At 44.9% G+C, this 20,470-nt stretch overlaps 3 protein-coding genes across 3 annotated transcripts in view; 1 reads left to right on the forward strand and 2 right to left on the reverse strand.

The window, feature by feature from the left end:
• Positions 1 to 326: 326 nt before the first annotated feature.
• Positions 327 to 20,470, forward strand: part of OVA2 (tRNA synthetase class I (I, L, M and V) family protein) — a 123,106-nt gene continuing 102,962 nt past the window's right edge. The window contains exons 1-2 of the mRNA XM_086528210.1: positions 327 to 521; positions 595 to 805. Coding sequence (XP_086384336.1) covers positions 435 to 521; positions 595 to 805 — 298 coding nt within the window. The 5' untranslated portion in view covers positions 327 to 434. The remainder of the gene's footprint in view (positions 522 to 594; positions 806 to 20,470) is intronic.
• Positions 3,629 to 4,602, reverse strand: LOC147441816 (uncharacterized). The gene is made up of 2 exons (XM_086529520.1): positions 4,381 to 4,602; positions 3,629 to 4,260 (listed from the first exon to the last, which is right to left on the reverse strand). The coding sequence occupies exons 1-2, from the start codon at positions 4,417 to 4,419 to the stop codon at positions 3,793 to 3,795; spliced, it is 507 nt and encodes a 168-aa protein (XP_086385646.1). The 5' UTR covers positions 4,420 to 4,602; the 3' UTR covers positions 3,629 to 3,792.
• Positions 4,594 to 6,789, reverse strand: LOC147441817 (uncharacterized). The gene is made up of 2 exons (XM_086529514.1): positions 5,859 to 6,789; positions 4,594 to 5,706 (listed from the first exon to the last, which is right to left on the reverse strand). Exons 1-2 carry the CDS (start codon positions 6,708 to 6,710, stop codon positions 4,594 to 4,596), a joined length of 1,965 nt encoding a protein of 654 aa, XP_086385640.1. The 5' UTR covers positions 6,711 to 6,789.

The following is a 20,470-nucleotide window of genomic DNA, read 5'->3' on the forward strand; positions in this document are numbered from 1 at the left end:
CCTGCTAGGCCAACTTTTATGCGCTCAACTCTAACTGATGCTAAGGATGCATTCAGATTGTGCACCTAGCGCGCTCGTTCAATGCCTTTTCCAGGTTCGTGACATTCACCACGAAAGTTCATCAAGCAAACTAAAAGATTTACGTTGTAACAACAACGAAGCGCCAAAGCTCCTCATTGGCTGTTCAACGATGGGGTCTCGTGCTCACAACGTTGCTCACGCATGGGGGCTTGAGATAGCCCATGGCGAGCGTGGGTCCAGAAACTTCAGCACTCTATTTTAGCCATTACTTTGATGACAACACATCTCCAAGCCTAACTAGTAACAAAGCACTCTTCTGCCCTGCCCGGGTTTGAACTTCGTGCTGATCTCAGCAAAATGAAGCTGGCCACTGTGCGCAAAGATTGGCGCCACTCATTATTATCCAGCCCGGAATGAGAGCTTCTTCGGCTATGGACGCCCGCGTCGCCTCGATATGCTGCAGGAGCTTGTCCTGCTGCGCGTCTCACCAGCCAGTTCAGGTGATTCTTGTTGTCCAGTTGGCAATAGCAATTTTACCTTCTTGCACTAATTGGTTTGGTTATCATGGTTTAGCTTCTTTGGTTAAGTTCTGAGGAACATTTCCGCTCGAGAAACTTGAATTCTCTTCTCGTCTGCAAAGGAAGATCGATCCACTCGCCACTATACAGGAAGTCATTCCAGCACCTACTCTTTGCAAGGTACAGCTCTGAATTCCAGCCCAACGCTGCATCATCCAAGCGCCGAGGGCGTGGTCCTGCTATGCTGGCCATGAAGGGGGACAGAGGTAATACTGTCTATCGCCACACAATGCCTGGGAATGTTTTTCGAATAGGTGTATTGTTTAAACTGATTTGTCTAGATTGAATGCTGACTGGATAACAGGCATGTTTATGCTTGTGTATAACACAATATAGAGTGCTTGCATGCATGTGTCTTTGTGTTTGGTTCAAGGAGTAAAGCAAGCACACGCACCCTTGCACGCACACGCGTGCCCGAGGATGCACACACATACACACACACCCACCCACCAAGAACAAGAACTTCAAGAACACATAATAAGGGAACTATATGTTGCTTAGCATTGGAGCACAAATAGTGTGTGGCTAGGAAGAGATGAAATAGCACTAACTAGGCATATGTCCTTGCAAAAGGGAAAATACTGATGACTAAGCTCACCTGTGAAGTGTATAGGGTATGCTATAACCGGGGGGGGGGGGGGGGGGGGTGGGGGTGGGGTGTGGGTGGGGGGGGGGGGGGTGCGCTTATGGCTGGAACTTATTAGGTTTTTCCAATTTCAAAAAATTAAAAATTGTTTCAAAACATATTAAGTGCATAAGTGAAGAGTGAGATTAGGAAATGAAAAAAAAAAATGAAGATGGAAAGTCAAAAGACATATGAAGGTGGAAAGTCAAAAGACTTTTTGTGTCCATATAAAGAGGTGTTTCTCTTTTTCTTTATTTTTTCTTTAGCGTTTTCTTCTCTTTAAAGTGTCCTTGCTCTCTCTCTCTCTCTCTCTCTCTCTCTCTCTCTCTCGTAATGTTGTATCCATCCTTTCCAGCTAATACTGTTACAAATCTACGTGCTTCGTTATTGCCCATTGCTACATGCTATAGATTAGCGCATCGTTTTTGTTGTTGTTGAGGGAATCTTTGAATTAGGAATACCTTTAATTTTTTCAAAGCCATTAGGAATACTTGTGCTTAGGACTGGAACCTAGTAATAAGCGATATGCTCAAGTATATACAATCGGCACAAGTAGGGCACAGAGAATGGTGAATGAACGGAGGTGTCTTATGGCCATAGGAGACCCCATTACATAATCCATGATACTACCACCCCCCCTGGCACCTCCCTTTTGTAAGTATGTAAGCTCTTGATACGGATCATTGGTCTTTTTCATTGGGGAGATGGTGTGATGCGCCCAAAGAGAGTATGCAGGAGCCACAACCAGTGTTGTATCCCTCTGTGTCAGTCGAGTCTGCCCCATCCCACATCTCCTGTAACAATAGTCTGTAAGCAAACAGGGTGCTAAACTAACGGCTCTATATGTGGGTGGTGAAATTCCTTACAAAGAACACCTCTTCCTTTTTTGCAAACTGAAGAATATCTCTTGATAAGATAAAGCATGGTGACTGTGTGTGTATGTTGTCATCCATCTCCATCTCTCCCTCCATAGTTTCCCCATCCTCCTCTCTATCGTGCTCTCCATCTTCCCCTCTCATGTGGATCCCTTAGAGGGTGTAGATGGAGCTGTTGTAGGGCAAGAAGTTTCAAATACTCCTTTAGTTATAAAGCTTCGAGTACAAGTTGAAGGGTAAGTAGATCAAGAGAATTTCTTCATTTCTACCTTGGAGCACGAAAATGTTTGGTTGGGAGCTCCATGGTTCAATAGAGCGACATAGATAATCTTTGAGTCTGGTAAGCGGATCCTCATCCACATATATCTGGCTACCTCATTCATGCTCACCACTCACCTAGTCTTGTAGTTCTCTTTAAGTAAGATAGCATTCCCAATTGATCATTTGAAGGAGCCATGGCGTCATGTGATCCTCCGATATTGCAACTCGCATTGAAAGCCCAATATCCGTGGGAGACCTCTCTCCTAGCTTAGGTGAGACTCAGACTCTGTCAGACATCATAGTGATGTCTCTGTCTTCCATGACCTCCTCTAGTTGGTGTGGGGGAGCAGGAGAGAGAGCCCACTTGCTATCCTATGCAATGAGAGTGAAGGAGAAGAGGAGAGAGGCGCTGAAGAAGCACACGCAGAGAAGAACGTGATAGAGAGAGAGAGCTCGTAGAAATCTGGGAAAAGTCACGCTAGTCCCAATTTGGGCTTGACCTTTGAGTATATGAGTAAGTGACTAGGGGGCCATTCACACTTGGGCCCCCTCACTTATAAGTCTTTTAACTCATAAGTTAATAAGTACAAGGCACTTAGGCCTTTATTCCCTAACAACCTCCCACCTAAAGGCAATGTACCTTGGGAGATCAAAGAATCAACTAACTATGATACATCAGCTGATCATGCACTTACTCATCCAACACCCATCATCTGTCGGCAATATGCAAACCGCTCTGTTGGAAGACTCTTGGTCAAAAGATCTGCAGGATTGTCATCTGTGTGCACCTTGACAAGTGTAATGCTCTTGTCATCAAGCACACTCCTGATAAAATGATACTTCACCTCTATGTGCTTTGTCTTGGCATGAAAAACAGGATTCCTTGCAAGCATAATAGCACTTTGACTATCACAGTGTAGCACAGGAACCGGTGACTTAATGCCAAGCTCTTCTACCAAACGCATGAGCCACAAAGCTTCTTTGCATCATAGTAGTCTCGTACGGTCCCGTACGTTTTGTACGCGTACGATGATGTGCGGTACTAAACGAACTAAAAAAAATTATGATGTACGATGACGTTATGTACGTTCAAATTTAAAAAAACAAATAATTCTCAAGTCTAAGGGCCTAAGGCTTAGGCCTTAATACTTACTATAGAAACTTGACATTTGTATAGATTACAAGTTAGTAGTTACAATACTACATAGTACATAGTACAATGTAAAGAGTCAAGACGCAAAGACTAAACAGAATGAGCATTACATAAACCAAAATGATCATTGAAATTTGATAAGTAGAGACCAAGTGGCAAGGGCTACAAAGTACTCAAAAAGTGGCAAGGGATACAAAAAAGTGGGGGGACCAAGTGGCAAGGGCTACAAAGTACTCAAAAAGTGACACACCATAATAGAGAGACTAAATAGTAAAGTCACTAGTCACTAGTGCTCTCATCATCTTCCTCATCTTCCTCTTCTGAGCCTTGCTCATCAACATCATCCTCTTCCTCACAAGAGTCGAAGGATGACGGCTCATAATCTCCATCACTAATGAGGTTGCCTTCATCATCATACTCTGGCTCTCGAGGCTCTCTATCCTCCATAGTGATGGCCGCCGCACAAGAGCCGCTTCCGGAGCCTCGCCGCACATAGGTCCTAGGAGCCTCCGTGGGTGTTGTTGATGCTTTGCCTCTACCTCTTGTAGCCCTGGCACCTCTGTCTCTTGTAGCCGATGTAACTCCATGGATGACGACCTTCTTGCGTGATCGTGTGCGAGAAACCCGGCGATCAATCTCCTCAAGCTCCAAGTAGAGCTCACGAAAAATCATTTGCTCCTCAGGGTCTTGCTCTTTATTGACACTCTTTAGAGTGTCAATGGTAAGTGTGAGCTCATCCACGTTGACCTATTTGACATTTACAACATTGGACAATGAAAACATAATTAGTATATTCAAACTAATTAAAGACTAGACTCTAGAGTATAGAAAATGGAGTGAGTAGTGATTATAATTTATAATTTATACCTGTCGAGCCATAGGCATCTCATGCATAGAGCGCAACATGCGTAAATTGGAGCGACAATAGATAAGTCGCTCTAATTGCTTCGTTGAGAGCTTGTTTCGGATTTTGGTGTGGATGAGGGAGTATGCAGACCAATTACGCTCACATGCTCCCGATGAGCAATCCTAAAACACATCAAGAGAGGCATAAGCTATAAGAGACAATAGTTGAAGAGATTAAGCATAAAATGTAAAAGGTTGAGGCTTGTCGCTTACTTGGCCAAGAACCCTCAAAGCAAGTCGTTTGAGAGTAGGCAATTGATAGCCAAAGCTCTCCCACCAAAATAAAGGCTTCACCAAGGATTGCTGCTTCCAACACAAGTTGGAAGTAAATGCGGTGCCTCGTTGGTCGCTATAGTTGATTACCTCTTGGAGAAATGCTCCAATGTCCTCTTCTTTTAGCACCTTAAAGAGGTAATTGTTGCGCTCCTCAATAAGCTCTTGATTTGCAAAGAGTTCGGGCTTCTTGTAAGCCGGATGCAAGAGAGCCGCAAAGTAATGGATAGGTCTCTTCATCCAATCCCACCGCTTTGTGATTAGGAGGAGAATGTCGTCTCTCTTGGGAGAGTCCTCGAGGTAATCACTACAAGAAGAGAGAGGAAATGTACTAAGTAGAGAAACAAGCATGTAGAATTTAAATATATAGAGAATGACATATGTAATAATAAATATGTAGTTATACCGTGTTCCATCGGGAGCCCCATCTAGGATTGTAGACTTCTCAATCTCCTTGTAAGCTTCCTCCATGAAGTGCCATAGAAGCCCAATAGTTGCCCCTTCCATGTCGGTCATGCGGAGAGCCTTGTACAAGGGCAAGATCGCAACGACAAGACCCTTAATTTCTTGCCAAAACTCCTCCCGCAAGCAAAGCCGTTGGATGGCTTTTGCATCTTGTTGGGAAGCGGCGGACTCTCCATTCATCCACTCCTTAAACTCATCGGAGACCATGGTCTTTTGTATTTTGTTTTGCACATCATAGAGCCGCTCTAAAAGTAGCCACATGGCGGCAAAGCGAGTGGCCGATGGCTTCTTCAACTCAAGGTCGGAGTAGGTGCGGTAAATGGCAAGCACCCTCACTTTGCCATTGATGAAATTGATGATGGAGAGTGCTTGGTTGAGGATATCTTTCACCCAACCTAGCTCCCCTATGTCTTCAAAGAGAAGGTCAAGGCAATGAGAGGCACATGGAGTCCATACTATGGATGGAAATTCCTTCTCTAGCCTCTTACTCATTGCCTTGCAATTTGAAGCATTGTCGGTAATCACTTGCACGACATGCTCCGCACCAACCTACACAAGAGGCATTTGTGACAAGAAGAGTTAAAACTTAAAAATTAAAACATAGGACTCATTGGCAATTGCTCAAGACATAAAGGCTCGATTTACGGTTTTACCTCAAGAATGGCTTGGCGAATGTGCTTCCAAATGAATGCCCCGGTCACTTTCTTCCCTCTCGAACCCGCATCCACTGCCCGTAAGAAGTACGTGCCAAGAGGACAAGAAACAAGAATGTTGATGATGCCCCTCTTCTTGCGGTCGCTCCATCCGTCGGAGAGGATAGAGCATCCATACTTTGCCCAACCCGCACGTACGGGCTCAAGTGACTTGTCAATCCTTGCCCTCTCTTCATCAAGCTTCTTTGTTCTCATGTCATGGTATGACACACCCGTCCACCCTTCGCATGGACCAACCGCCGCAATTGCTATGATCATCCTCTTCCATCGCTCCAACCGAAGAATGTTGAAGGAGAGATTGCATTCAATCACCGTGCGGGCAATCTCTATTTCCGCGATTCTTTGTCTCTCCTTGAGGAAAGACAAGGGGCCGGAGCATCCACCCACCGATTTCGCAAGAGAAGTTTGCTTTGCCGTCTTCGGAGGCCGGCCACCATCACTTGAAGACCCCTTGGACTTCTTGGACTTCTTGGAGGAGGCACTACCATCACATGAGGCCGCGGTGGCACCGGTAGCCATGGACATAGTTGGAGAGGCCTCTTCCTCCGAATCGGAGCTATCAACATCCGGCGACACGAACTCATCCGAGGTGACTCTACCCTTGCGTGTCTTCAATGGAAGATACTTTCTCTTGCATTCCGTAAGGATATCTTCGGGGATATTAGGACATGGCCCCGCTTGTCCTCCTATCTTTGTCAAGTGGATGATGAGACGGGTGACGGAAGAGGTCATAGCTTTTGGGCAATATTTGCACCACCACTTGCAAGAGTTTTGCTTGCCCCCCACCCGCTCAAAATATCGGCAATGCTTCTCAAAGGCTTCATGAAGAGGAGGCGGCATTATGTAGTATGTAGCTAGTAGCTACTAGTATGATGTACGATGTATCAATAGATGAGAGAGAGAGAGAGAGAGAGAGAGAGAGAGAGAGAGAGAGAGAGAGAGAGACCCAAGGAAGCTTGAAGGAGAGACCCGTCACGGTGTCACCCAAGGGACCTTGAAGGAGAGAGATGGTAGACCCAATGGAGACTCGAGAGCTTGAGAGCTTGAAGCTTCAATGGAAGCACATGGAGATGAGAGGGTAGAGCATTGAGAGGCTTAGGGCTAAAGCTTGTAGCTTGTAGTTGTAGGTTGTGTTGGATAACAAAGGGGAAGGGTTGCTTAAATAGGAGAGGAAGAGCATGTGAGGCTTGACATTTGAGCAATGGGCATTGGCCCTTGGGCAATAAGCATGGCAATGTGCCAATGGCCCATGGGCAATAAGCATGGCATTTGGCTTCAAAACTGCCTGCAAACGGCTCCAAAAGGCCTATAAACTGGACGTTGCAAAACGGTCAAAATGCTGCCAACGGTCATAAACTGCCGAAAAAACAGGCCGGACGGAACGAACGGAACGCACGGGACGGGACGGGTCCGGCCGGACGGAACGAGAGGTTCCGTTCGACGTACGAAAACTACTTTGCTTTGCATGCCTCAGTGGCAGCCACATACTCAGCCTCAGTGGTAGACAAAGCAACACATTTTTGCAGTCTAGAAATCCAAGAAACTGCACCTCCTGTGAATGTAAACACATATCCAGAGGTAGACTTCCTGCAATCTGGATGTCCAGCAAAATCTGCATCTGTAAAGCCATGCACAGATGTCTCACTCTTCCCAAAACAAATGCACAAGTCTTTAGTGCCTTTCAAGTATCTCAAGATACACTTCACTGCTTCCCAATGCTTTTTGCCAGGATTGCTCATGTACCTGCTTACTACTCCCACCGCAAATGCAATGTCCGGACGTGTAGCAACCATAGCATACATCAAACTGCCAACGGCTGATGCATAAGGAATCTTGGCCATTTCAGCCCGCATATCATCTGTGTTTGGGCAGTCATGTGCAGTCAGTTTTACATATGGAGGCAGCGGAGTACCAAGTGCCTTTCCCCCATGCATATGAAAACGATGTAGCACCTTATTAACATAATCTCGTTGAGATAGATACAGACGCCTGTTGGGTCTATCTCGAGAGATACGCATGCCCAAAATATGATTAGCATCACCAAGATCCTTCATGTCAAAGCGATTCTTTAAGCTTTGCTGTAATGCATCCAACTCCGTGACATTCTTACCCGCAATAAGCATGTCATCAACATACAAAATCAGCAATAGATGAGATCCATCACTTGCCGTTTTGATATACAAACAGTGATCAGAATTACTTCTTTTGTATCCTTGAGACCTCATGAATGTATCAAACTTGTGATACCATGCACGGGGAGACTGTTTCAAACCATACAAGCTCTTCAAGAGTCTACATACTTTCTGCTCTTGCCCCTTTGACACAAAACCTTCTGGCTGCATCATATAGATCATCTCAAGCAAATCGCCATGCAAAAACGCTGTTTTGACATCCATTTGCTTTAACTCCATATCTTCAGAAGCAACCAGGCCTAAAACAAGACGTAATGTGGCAAGCTTTACAACAGGAGAAAAAATCTCATCAAAATCAACACCATGCTTTTGCTTGTACCCTTTAGCAACCAAACGTGCCTTGTACTTAGAAGAAGCATCAGATGTGACCTTGGTCTTGTAAACCCATTTACATGGCAGAGCCTTATGCCCTTTAGGCAAATCAACCAAGTCCCATGTATGGTTTTTCTCCAAAGACTGCATTTCCGAAACCATTGCTTTGAACCATTTCTTACTGTCTTCCCGTTGCATAGCCTCTTTATAGCAAGACGGCTCACCACAATCAGTAAGCATGACATAGTCCAAAGACGGTTCATATCTATCGGGGGGCCTTGTCACCCGAGTAGACCTACGCACCCAATGATCCATAACAGGTGGATTTTCAGCCTGTAAACCATCAAAAACAGCAGGCTGTTCAGCCGGTTGCATCGCAACAACGGGCGGTCTAGGAGCATCAACCTGTTCCCCTACCTGTGGTGCATCAATGGCAACTTGTTGGGGCTGATTTTCAGCAGCTAATGGCTGATTTTCAGCACCATTTTCAGCATGTAAAGGCTGCTGAACATTGGGCCTTCTTGGCTGTCCATATGTAACATCTTCACGAAAAACAACCCGGCGCACTTCCTCGACCTTTGTGGGCTGTTTGTGCATGCAATTCTCATTGAAGATGACATCATTGCTGTGTATGATTTTCCGTAATGCGGGATCCCATAATCTATATCCCATTTCACCATCCTCACCATATCCTAGGAAAATGCATTTATGAGACTTTGGTTCTAGTTTGGTGCGCAGTTCACTCCGGATGTGAACATAGGCCTCACAACCAAACACTCTTAAATGTGCATATGAGGGTGGCTTGCCAGACCACACCTCCTCAGGCACCTTTCCACCCAAAGCCTTGCTAGGTGAGCGATTAATCAAGTGAATAGCTGTTTGCACAGCTTCTGCCCAAAAACCATGAGGTAATGCAGCATGTGACAGCATACTCCGAACTTTCTCTTGGATAGTCCGGTTCAATCTCTCTGCAACTCCATTCTGAGAGGGATTAAAAGGAGCCGTGAGCTCTCTTTTAATACCTTTAGTAGCACAAAAGTCAATAAATGCTTTTGATACATACTCCCCCCCATTGTCTGAGCGCAAAGACCTAAGCTTCTTGTCAGTTTGATTCTCAACAAACGCAAGAAACTTCTTGAAAGTATCCAAAACATCGCTTTTAGCACGTATTGGATACACCCACACCTTACGTGTAGCATCATCGATAAACGAGACAAAATATTTCTTTCCACCTAAGGACAACTGTGGCATTTCACATACATCGGAATGCACTAAGTCTAACCTGTCAGACTTCAAAGAAAGAGACCTTTTGTGCGGTGTTTGACTGTGCTTACCATAAATACAGTGCTCACAATGAGAAAAATCAGCATACCTCAAACACGGCAAATAACCACAACGAGACAGAGTTTCCATTCCTCTTTTACTCATGTGTCCCAACCGGCCATGCCACAAAGAAACACTTGGCTGCTCGGTTACGGCGACAACATGGTCACGCACACTAGATACATGCAAAGGATACAAAGTGTCCGATTTACAACCCTTGGCTACAATCCGGGCCCCTTTACAAATTTTCCACTTGCTATCACCAAAAGTGGTGTGATAGCCTGCATCATCTAGCTGCCCTGTACTAATCAAACTCTTCTTGAGTTGTGGCACATGGCGCACTTTGTGCAAAACAAAAGTCATACCATCAGCAAAGGAAAACTGGACACTGCCAATACCTGCAATGTCACATGCATAGTTGTCTCCCAAATAAACAGTGCCCTGCACCTCACCTGAGTACTGTGTAAACCAATCCCTATGAGGTGTTACATGAAAGGAGGCACCTGAATCAAGAATCCAAGTATGCATGTCCACATCAGAACCCATAGCAAGGGTATGTGCATCCACAGAAGAGGCATTGAGTACATCAGTGCTGCTGTCACTGTCACAACTACTAGCAACATTGATTTCCTCAATCAACACAGTGCTCTTCTTGGCATTTCCCTTGTCCTTTGCATCAGTTTCAGCACCCTTGTTCTTCTCTTTCTTCCACTCATAGCATTCCCGTTTATAATGCCCTTTCTTTCCACAATGATGACACACAACATCTTTCCTACGAGATTTGCTGCGTGCCCTGTCCTTACTGTCAGATTTCTCCCTCTGTTGAGACCTGCCTCTCAAGTGCAATGCATTAGAAGACCCACCTGTGGTGTTCTTCCTGTTCATCTCTTCCATCAAGAGAGAACTCTCTACATCTGCATACTTAAGTGACGCACTTGAGTTACTAAGAGCTGTCCGGAATACATCCCAACTCTCGGGCAATGTGCATAGCAGAAAAGTAGCTTTGAACTCCTCATCAATCGTGAATTTCAGCTCTGTCAGTTGGCTGAAAATAGAATTGAATTCATTGAGGTGCACTGACATGTAGGGAATAAAGGCCTAAGTGCCTTGTACTTATTAACTTATAAGTTAAAAGACTTATAAGTGAGGGGGCCCAAGTGTGAATGGCCCCCTAGTCACTTACTCATATACTCAAAGGTCAAGCCCAAATTGGGACTAGCGTGACTTTTCCCAGATTTGCTGCGTGCCCTGTCCTTACTGTCAGATTTCTCCCTCTGTTGAGACCTGCCTCTCAAGTGCAATGCATTAGAAGACCCACCTGTGGTGTTCTTCCTGTTCATCTCTTCCATCAAGAGAGAACTCTCTACATCTGCATACTTAATTGACGCACTTGAGTTACTAAGAGCTGTCCGGAATACATCCCAACTCTCGGGCAATGTGCATAGCAGAAAAGTAGCTTTGAACTCCTCATCAATCGTGAATTTCAGCTCTGTCAGTTGGCTGAAAATAGAATTGAATTCATTGAGAAGCACTGACATGTGCGTGCCCTCCTTCATGCGGAGATCCATAAGCTTCTTAAGCCAATACACTTTACTGGCAGCACTCTGCTGTGCATACAACTCGTCTAAACGCTTCCACATGCTCCATGCTGTCTGCTCATTCTCTACATTGAAGAGTAAATTGTCAGACACCGAAAGCATGATCGTGGAGCGAGCCAACTCGTCCACTTCTTCCCATTCTTCAACCTCCATATCAACCGGTTTCACACCCTGTAACTTAATAGGTTTTGCCTGTTTCTTCTGCAACATCACATTATAACATTGCTTCTTCCATATAGCAAAGTTATGGGCACCTTCAAGCTTGCGAATGTGCAACAAATTGCCACTTTCACTGCTAGAAGCCATTCTGAGTGATTGCAAACACTGAAACCCTGTTTTGCCGACCTAAACACGCCCAAATGTGCGCAATCGGGCAAAAAACAGCTTGCTGTTACAGAAAAACAGCGAGCAAATTTCACGCGAAATCACCCCAAAACGGCGTACATTCACTGCCAAACCCTTACCAAAGGTTTCCACAAGGTGTATACATCATTTGCTTGCTGAAATTCCCTGTTTTGGGGCAAAAATCAGACCTGTAAACACCTGTTTTGCTGAATTTTCAGAACCTCGTTGGTGGAAACACCTGTAAGATTGACCTATGAGACTTGCCCTAATGAAATTGCATCAAATTGACCCCGAAATTGGTCAATTTCAGCAGAAATAGGCTGCTGTTCGCCAGTTTTTGAAACCCTAATTTTGGGGAAACTGTCACCGGAGGTCGATTCTACACGGTGAGAGGATCCCTTCGCGACAGAGTTGATCGAAAACGGTTGAATATCCTTCCCGCAGCGAGCAAGAACAGAATTCTGATCTGTGTTGCGAAAATGGCTCTCTTGGAAACCCTAAAGCTCTGATACCATGTGTGGGGGAGCAGGAGAGAGAGCCCACTTGCTATCCTATGCAATGAGAGTGAAGGAGAAGAGGAGAGAGGCGCTGAAGAAGCACACGCAGAGAAGAGCGTGACTTTTCCCAGATTTCTACGAGCTCTCTCTCTCTATCACGTTCTTCTCTGCGTGTGCTTCTTCAGCGCCTCTCCCCTCTTCTCCTTCACTCTCATTGCATAGGATAGCAAGTGGGCTCTCTCTCCTGCTCCCCCACAGTTGGTGTGGGTGCGTTCATAGGGAACCATCATAGTTCCAATATTAAGCCCTAGCTCGGTGTATTATTCTCCTTTGTCTCGTAGGTCTCAAACCCCTTGTCTATACATGTCACGTGACACATCCCAACCCTATGTGTCTGTGGACAAGCTACACTACAACAGGGTTCAGTAAGTCCGATCAAGTTAGATTAGCAGTGATCTGGCACTTTTGTGAGTCTATTCGTAGACCGTGCATGCCCAATCACTTAGCATAGATGCATATCCTCCGATTGCACACAGCATGATCATCGGAATTCCCATCAGAATCCATTAGCATCAGTTAAGGGAATTTTCCAGTGCATTTAGCCTATTTTCCTATTTATTGGGATTTTCACTTATTATTTTTAAGTGACTTTCCTACAAAAGTAGGTAGGGCAATTTTGCTAAATTTGTATATAAGCAAACTAGAGCTAGCACTTTCTGGCAGAAGAGGCAGCAGGAGCACCTTGCTCAACAGGCAACTTCTCAGCAAGACCAACCCCCGCGACTACTCTGGCATTTTCTCCACAGAAGACCTAGCGTTTTTGCATTAGATCAGCCTTGGCGATTTGTGCACAGCATATCAGCCCCGGCGTCATCACGACACAGCAGATCAGCCCAGTGTTTTTGCATTTGCAGAACCCGGGCGACAAAAGGACCAATTTCAGCCCTTGGCGTTTTTGGATTTCAGCAGCAAATTAAGACCGGCATCATTCACCTAAAGTGTAGCAGATTCAGCCCGTAAAGACCATCAGTTTTCAGCCCTAAGAAACCTCATTTTTCAGCCAAGAAAACGCAGCCAAAACAGTCATTTTCAGCCACCGAAACAGTCCCGAAATTCAGCGATTAGAAGATCTCAGATTTCAGCCATCGTCGTCGTTGTCGTCGTCGTCGTCGTCATCGTCATCGTCATCGTCATCGCCGTCATCGTCGTCGTCGTCGTTACTGTCGTCATCATCGGCATAGACCAAGTTGCATAGTCCATTGCATACGCATTGTGCACCTTTGTGCAATCAAAGAATAGACCACTCTCGCCGACTAGAGTGGGGCCTTCGGAGGAGGGTTTTACAAACCTCTCGGTGTTGTATCTCTTCTCTTTCCTTCTCTCCGTCTCATTCACTTGCACGCACAATATCCACTCACTTTGTTCGTGACCACAACACTCTACAAGACGGAAAGCTCTCTCTTTCCCTAAGGACTAAAAGGAACCTTGAGGAAATAAAGATCACTAATCTTGAGAAATTACAACATTCATTCCGCTGCACCTAACATTGGTATCAAAGCTTTGGAAGTGTTTTGCATTACTCAAGGAAAGAACCACAAGAACCACAAGAATTTTTTTTGCTTGTTGCGATCGCACGAACCCAAGTTTACTTGGGCGTGGCGATTCCTAATCGTGTTTTGTTGAAGAGTGAGAGAAATCCCAAGAAAGAAGGGCTTGTCCAGCCTCCCCTTGTGTCTCCTTTCACTCATTGAGAGCGGACCGTGCACGGCCGGCTAATCGACGTGAGGTGGGAAAAAGCAACCTTGGTGTGAGCGCAAGGCCGCCAAGGGGTGCGCCCGCAGAAAGGAGTAGAACTCGGGTAAAGAGAAGATCCTTCTCCAGCGCGATTTGCAAGCGAAAGAAAACCCCAAGAACCTCAAGAACCCCAAGAACCCAAGAACCAAGACCCGCAAGAACCCAAGTTCCTCGTGAACTTAAGAATCCAAGTTCCTCGTGAACTTAAGAACCCAAGACCCCCAAGAACCCACAAGAACCCACGACTTGAGAATGGTCATCACTCGAAGCGGAATGGATACTTCGCTTGGAGGTGATGAGCATGAGAGAGGCGAAGGAGAATTTTCCACACCAAGAGGTTTTTCCGACCCTCCCCCTTCACCATCTACGACAAAGATTGCACTAACTCCTATGGAGGAGTTGGAACAAGAAAGAGAAGCAGACAGAAAAGCCTACGAAGAAGACACGGCAGCCATCGAGCGTAAGTACCAAGAAAGAATGGAAGCCATAGCACGCGAGAGCAAAGCAAGACAAGCAGATTTTAATCGCGAGATCAAAGCACAAAAAGAAAAGAGCGACCAACACATGAAAGAGTTCTTGCGACTCTTTTCTATTGTGCAGGCGCAGTTCGCACAAGATAAGGAAAAGGAGACTCTCTCAGTTTCTACTTCTCCAAAGCATGAAACATAGGATTTGCATGATTGTGTGAAGCATGATGATGATTTGATTGACAATGACTTGCATGATGTTTTGATTGACAATGATAAGCACAATGATTTGCATGATGAATTGGATGCCAACGATAAGCATGATGATTTGGATGCCAATGATAAGCATGATGATTTGAATGAGAAAGACAAGCATGATGATTTGCACGATGATCAAGATGTGATTTCTCACAAGCATGATGAGTTGCATGAAGATGATGTGATTGTTCACAAGGATGATGTGATAGTTGATGCTTTTTCTAGCGAAGCTAACCTCGTTGTAGATTCGATCAATCACGAAAAAGCGATCTTGGCTTTAGAGTCGAGGTCCAAAGAACTCTCGAGCCTTGGTCCAAAGAACCATCACAGGAAGTATTGTGTGTTCGCATGATTGATACGCGCGCATTGTTCGAGTGTTTCATTCGTGAAGGTTTCCTGTATTTTAGTCAGCATCATTATGTGATCCCTTTTCCTAGGCATGACATATTGTATGTTGAGCACGTTTCTATCATGGGTGAGCACGAATGTATGCGGATTGTTCATGAAAAGTTGAAAAGTTTGTATGTCAAGAAGTCGCATTACATGCCTCTTCCTTGGCATGACACAGTTTCCGAAAGAGCACATGATAGTATGAGCACCAAGCATGGGCATTTCCATTGTGATTTGCCACAGTTGATTGATTTCGATCAAACAGAAAAGATTCGACCTCATTGTTTGCATGTGTTTGATGAATGAGTTGTCACTCCGTCTATATGTTCATCTACATTGCATACACAGTCTTTAGAGAAGACAAGATTTTTTTTCCTTCACTTTACATGGAATGGGTACATGTTGGAGATGGTTTCAAGAATTTTCAGCCATGGAGATTCTTGAAGACGAAAGAAGCAGATCTCTAGACGAAGTTGAAGCACGAAAGGAGATTCAAAAGACTTTGTGTCGCTTTCGGCGCGGCCCAAAGAAGCAAGCGTTGCAGACCTTTATGAAGTTCAAGTACCGCACGACCCACATAGCAGAGTGGGCCAGTGAAGAGTCCCTTCCAGGATTCCGGATTCTATTGGCGATCTCCCTCGACGCCATACAGTTCGGTACCAGTACCTCACTTTGAAAAGGAGGGGATGTCACGTGACACATCCCAACCCTTTGTGTCCGTAGACAAGCTACACCACAGCAGGGTTCAGTCAGTCCGATCAAGTTAGATTAGCAGTGATCTGGCACTTTTGTGAGTCTTCGTAGACCGTGCATGCCCAGTCACTTAGCATAGATACATATCCTCCGGTTGCACACAGCATGATCATCGGAATTCCCATCAGAATCCATTAGCATCAGTTAGGGGAATTTTCCAGTGCATTTAGCCTATTTTCCTATTTATTGGGATTTTCACTTATTATTTTTAAGTGACTTTCCTACAAAAGTCGGTAGGGCAATTTTGCTAAATTTGTATATAAGCAAACTAGAGCTAGCACTATTTGGCAGAAGAGGCAGCAGGAGCACCTTGCTCAACAGGCAACTTCTCAGCAAGACCAACCCCCGCGACTACTCTGACGTTTTCTCCACAGAAGACCTAGCGTTTTTGCATTAGATCAGCCTTGGCGATTTGTGCATAGCAGATCAGCCCCGGAGTCATCACGACACAGCAGATCAGCCTAGCGTTTTTGCATTTGCAGAACCCCGGTGACAGAAGGACCAATTTCAGCCCCTGGCGTTTTTGGATTTCAGCAGCAAATTAAGACCGGCATCATTCACCTAAAGTGTAGCAGATTCAGCCCGTAAAGACCATCAGTTTTCAGCCCTAAGAAACCTCATTTTTCAGCCAAGAAAACGCAGCCAAAACAGTCATTTTCAGCCACCGAAACAGCCCCGAAATTCAGCGATTAGAAGATCTCAGAGTTTAGCCATCGTCGTCGTCGTCATCGTCGTTGTCGTCGTCATTACCGTCGTCATCATCGGCATAGACCAAGTTGCATAGTCCATTGCATACGCATTGTGCACCTTTGTGCAATCAAAGAATAGACCACTCTCGCCGACGAGAGTGGGGCCTTCGGAGGAGGGTTTTACAAACCTCTCGGTGTCGTATGTCTTCTCTTTCCTTCTCTCCGTCTCATTCACTTGCACGCCCAATATCCACTCACTTTGTTCGTGACCATAGCACTCTACAAGACGGAAAGCTCTCTCTTTCCCTAAGGACTAAAAGGAACCTTGAGGAAATAAAGATCACTGATCTTGAGAAAATACAACATTCATTCTGCTGCACCTAACAATACAAGGCCTTTTTGCCCTCTTTCTGAGATTGCATGATGTGTGGCATGCAAGTCTTTCTTGTTCTATTTGGACCTTTATGAGGCTGTCATCCACATATATGTGGCTGCCTAGAGGCCTCTTAACACCACCCTCACCTCGATTGTTGTCTTGTCTTCTTCACTCTCAAATTGAAGCATAAGACTTGTTATATAGTTTTTAGCCATGTGTCATCTTTGGTGATTTGGCATAATTGACCACATGGACACATGTATGTGACGTGTTAGTTTATGACTGAGATGGGATGTTGAGAGGGTTCCCCATTTTTATGGGTCGTGGGATGTAGTTTTAGGTCATGCATGGTAGGAGGAACAACAAGATTTTTTTCAAGCTCAGGCTGATTGTTTCTCGGAAGGCTTACCAGTAGAGTTACCTACTCCACGATCATTGATTTGATTCCAGGCAGTACACTACCGAACCGACCGCCTTATCGAGTTAGCTGAGCCCAAAATGAAGAAATAATGAATTAGGTAAAAGAACTTATTGAGAAGGGTCTCATCCAGCCTAGTACTTCCCAATTCTGTTCGTCTGTGCTACTGAAAGATGGATCTTGGAGAATGTGCATTGACTATAGAGCTCTCACTAAAATCACCATCAAGAACAAATTCCCTGTCCCAAGGATCGATAATATACTCGACAGACGTCAGGGGTCTACTTGCTTTAGTAGAATCGATCTGAAGAGTGGATATCAGCAGATCCGTATTGCTCTTGGAGACGTTTACAAGCCAACTTTCACGATGACTTTTGATTTGTACGAATATTTGGTGATGCTCTTTGGCCTCACGAATATTTGGTGATGCCCCTTGTCCTCACGAATGCTCCGGCTACATTCAACCGCATCATGGATAGGATTTTAACAAAGTAACGATCATTTATGGACATTTTCTTTGACGACATCATTGTCTTCTCCTAGAGTGAGGCAGAGCAAAGACACCATCAGTTACAGGTTTTCCAGGCACTACGGCAACATAAATTACTTATAAAGAAAAAGAGTGAGTTCTTGCTAGAGATACACATTTTGGGACACATCGTCTCAGTGGAAGGTGTAAAGATGAACCCGCCCAAAGTTGAAACCATTTTGAAGAATGTTCATGAAGTTCGAAGCTTTTTTGGGTTTGTGTGGTTTGCAGAGATAGCTTCTCCTTTGCATGTGCTGACTCAAAAAGGGGTTCCTTTTACTCGGGAACTGTCAGAGATTGCAACCTTTCAGACTCTCAAGGAAAAGTTGACAACGGGACCAGTATTGGCTTTGCCAAACTTGAGAGCAGGATGTTTTCACGTCTTGAGTGGGTTGCACAGATTTACAAGAAAGAGCTTTTGGCAGTTATCCATGCTCTTACACAGTGGCGACATTTTCTACTTGGAGCAGACTTTACCGTCTTCATAGACCATCAGAGTTTATGCTACTTCTTGTCTCAGAATCAGCTTTTGGAAAAGCTCATGAGGTGGGCTAACATTTTGTCCTAGTGAAAACGATGTTGTGTGTTACATAGCCTTTGAGGGAAAAGGTTTTGACAGAGTGCCATTGTCCACCTTTTTTGGGCCACCGCCGCATAGATACCACCTTGAAGGGTGTTGAGCGTTACTTTTACTGGCCGAGGCTCAAAAAGGATGTGGACGAGTTTGTTCGCAGTTGCTTAGTATACCAAAAGGTCAAGTTTGAGAGGCATTAGGCACAAGGACTCCTACAGCCTTTACCCATACCCTCCCGTCCCTAGGAAAGCATTGCCATGGATTTTATTTTTGATCTTCCCAAGACTCGGGCACGATGGCATTTGGACGGTCATGGACAGATTCAGTAAGCAGGCTCACTTCATTCTGGTAAGAAAGATAGCTAAGCCAAGAAGACAATTAAGCCCGGTCATTTGGCGACACTGTTTGTCTCACAGATTTTCCGATTACATGGTATGTGTGAATCCATTGTCTTGGACAGAGAACCCTGATTTACTACTTTGCTCTGGAGGGAAATCTGGGAGATTATAGGTACGCTGTTGCTGTTCTCATCCTCATTCCACCCACAGACGAACGGGCAATCTGAGATGGTCAATTCAGTGGTTTTGGATTTGTTGAAGTGTTATATTTCGGATCAGAAGACTCGATGGGAAAAGTATTTGCCCTTGGTGGAGTTTGCCTACAACAACACAGTTCATTCATCAACGTGGAAGGCGGCTTTTGAGGTAATCGAGGGTGCTAAGAAGGTACCACCATTTCTAAGCTCCAAAGATAAGATTTTTGAAGCGGATTAGTGCACTCGAGATTTGAACACTGCTTTTGCCAAGGTTCGCGAGGCTCTTGAGAAGTCTCAAGCACGACATAAGAAGGCAGTAGACAAGCATTGACGCAACTTGCAGCCAAAGGGAGATGATTGGGTGTTACGGTTTGAGAAAGCACGCCTGAGGAAACGAAAGGGAAAGGAGCGGCTTTTTCCAAAGCTAAGTATGCGCCTTCAGACGGAAGTTGCCAGATACTTGGAAGATTCACAATGCGTTTCAACTTTCATGTGAGTTTGTTGAAACCTTTTAAAGGTGAGGTGCAAGTCGACAAGGAGCCTTAGAAGCAACCTGAAGTGGAAGAGAGCGAGGATATTCTCGTTTTAGAACATATGCTGGCTCACAAGGAAAGGAAAGTGAGGGGTAAAGTGATATGGCGGTTCTTAGTCAAATTCAAGAACTATCCGGCATTGGACACAAAGTGGATGGAGGAGGACCTGGCAAATACTCCTCAGATATTGGAACTTTACCTTGAGGCTTTTGGTCTAGCTTCGACTATTCCAAGAGATCCCGGAGATCAGTAGTGTTGAATCTGGTGCTGACAGGATTGCACAAGAGGGGAATCACTTGGCTCCTTTGTCACCGGGTACTCAGATGGAATAAAGTCATTGATTTCCCTTTGGATTCCAGGGATATTAATGGGCTGATAGTATTCTGCTGAATGAATTTATGAAAGAAGTACTTCGAACTGGGAATCCCTGAAATGAATCTACTATACTTGTGCTCTCTCATGTGACTAGTGTTTAAGTGCATGTTTGAAAGACGAAATGGCTGCAACATTTTGGTCTTGTGATTCCAGAGAGATGAGACGGACATGATAGCAATAAGAATCAATCAATCGAGACATCTGTGGAGATCTGGGATAGATCTAGATGTGATTGCTAAATGCGTTGCCAATGATCACGATCCAATATCTCGATGGACGTAGTTTCGTAATGTGATTTGAATGTTCAATGACTGTCGTCTTTGTGCAAGTGCTGGATATGTGTTGTCTAATGCGTTAGTGCTTAGAGTTAGAGTCTACTGAACCGTTTTTTGGCTTATGTTTGATTTTGCAAGCGTAATTAAGGGCCTTGTGGGTATCTTTAAAGCTAGAAAAAGTATCAAACTTTATTGGCTGCCCACCCTCCTTGAAATCCTTCGGCTTCTTGCCCTTGTCCTCGAGAAAATCATATTGGTTGGCTCTGTAAAAGTACTTCCTCATTGTTGAAAACATCCGCTCATCAGGATCTGAACTATTCGAGGAAGAAGAGTCCTCGTTTGAACCGTCAAAATACTTTCGAGATCT

Source organism: Adiantum capillus-veneris, chromosome 14 (genome assembly GCF_014529385.1).
Source record: "Adiantum capillus-veneris isolate H3 chromosome 14, ASM1452938v2, whole genome shotgun sequence".
NCBI lineage: Eukaryota > Viridiplantae > Streptophyta > Polypodiopsida > Polypodiales > Pteridaceae > Adiantum > Adiantum capillus-veneris.

Coding starts and splice junctions, on each gene's coding strand:
- LOC147441816 (XM_086529520.1), bottom strand. CDS start 4,419: ATGTTGCGCTCTATGCATGAGATGCCTATGGCTCGACAG. Junction 4,261..4,380: donor AGATGCCTATGGCTCGACAG/GTATAAATTATA, acceptor AATGTCAAATAG/GTCAACGTGGATGAGCTCAC.
- LOC147441817 (XM_086529514.1), bottom strand. CDS start 6,710: ATGCCGCCTCCTCTTCATGAAGCCTTTGAGAAGCATTGCCGATATTTT. Junction 5,707..5,858: donor CGGGTTCGAGAGGGAAGAAA/GTGACCGGGGCA, acceptor CCTCTTGTGTAG/GTTGGTGCGGAGCATGTCGT.